The sequence below is a fragment of the Morus notabilis genome, unplaced genomic scaffold, assembly GCF_000414095.1.
Source record: "Morus notabilis unplaced genomic scaffold, ASM41409v2 Scaffold11298, whole genome shotgun sequence".
Lineage (NCBI taxonomy): Eukaryota > Viridiplantae > Streptophyta > Magnoliopsida > Rosales > Moraceae > Morus > Morus notabilis.
Window position 1 is genome coordinate 119 of NW_010358614.1, and position 1,155 is coordinate 1,273.

At 43.8% G+C, this 1,155-nt stretch overlaps 1 protein-coding gene across 1 annotated transcript; it reads right to left on the reverse strand.

The window, feature by feature from the left end:
• Positions 1-290: 290 nt before the first annotated feature.
• On the reverse strand, positions 291-649 carry LOC112090571 (probable beta-1,3-galactosyltransferase 14; the record flags this gene model as incomplete). The annotated part of the gene is made up of 1 exon (XM_024162153.1): positions 291-649. A coding segment is annotated over exon 1 (359 nt), but the record flags the coding sequence as incomplete, so codon positions are not given.
• Positions 650-1,155: the final 506 nt, after the last annotated feature.

The window sequence follows — 1,155 nt, forward strand, 5'->3', positions numbered from 1 at the left end:
AAAAATGTAACTATCATCCGAGAAGTGTCACTCTCGCACCAAAAAAAAATAAAAAAGCAACTCTGGAAGAAATACGTCCCAAAATTGTCCCTTTGACTTTACACATTGTTCCTCCATAACAGAGCTACCTTACTCAAACATGCTATGCTATAATATGGCATTACTCAAAACATTAGATCGTTAAAGTCTTAGAGAGAACATGCAATAAAAGTGATGGCACCATTTTCCGCTTGATCAACTTGACGAAACAGATTCAACCTAATTATTTGAAAAAGAAAAAAAAAATGTACCTTCGAAGTCCTTGAGGATCGGACGGCATCCAAGTCATCCTCAAAGATCGTCGCCGACCGACCGATCCGAAGCCAGTCTGAATCCCGACAAAACCCATGACCTTACGCCGATTGTTCCCACCACCATCCGAAACGGCGCCGTGTCCGTCGCGGCCGCCGCCGCCACCGGAACCTCTCTCCCAAACCACCCTCACCGATCTGGGATCACCGTGCGAGCACTTGATCGGCCGGAAAAGTGACGCGAGTCCGAAGGCGAAGCCCGCGATCCCGACGAGGAGGCAGCCGGCGACGATCAGGACGGTGGATCTGCGAGCGGAGTGCGGTTGGCGCGCGCGGAAGAACTTGGGCGAGGAAGGCATGGTCTAGTTATGGCAGGCGGGAGAGGAAGAGGAACCTTAACCCTAACCCTAGCCCTAGAAGAATCTAGGGTTTGAATGGTGGTTTTACTTTCCGAGGGATTTTACAGAGACGTTCATAGCAAGGAAATAGGAAATGATGGTCGGTGAGTACAGAGTAGAAGTTAAGCCAACGGAGCTTCGGTTATCGGCGGTTGGGAAGTTCCCATTATGGGCCTGCACATATGCGCTCTTAACACACGAAAGCCTTGTCCCACGGCATATTCGAGTTTTTAATTTAAAGGGAGAAGGAGAAAAATATGTTAAGATTTTGGATGAATTAAAATTAATAGGTCAATAATTTATATAAATTAATAAATAAGTTAAATTATTGTTTTTGTTAATAATTTGTCTGGTTATGAATCATAACTTGACAAGTTATTATTCATAATTTACAGTTTTTGTCCATAACTTATCTGGCTATGAATCATAACTTGACAAGTTTATTCATAACTTATCTAGTTATGAAC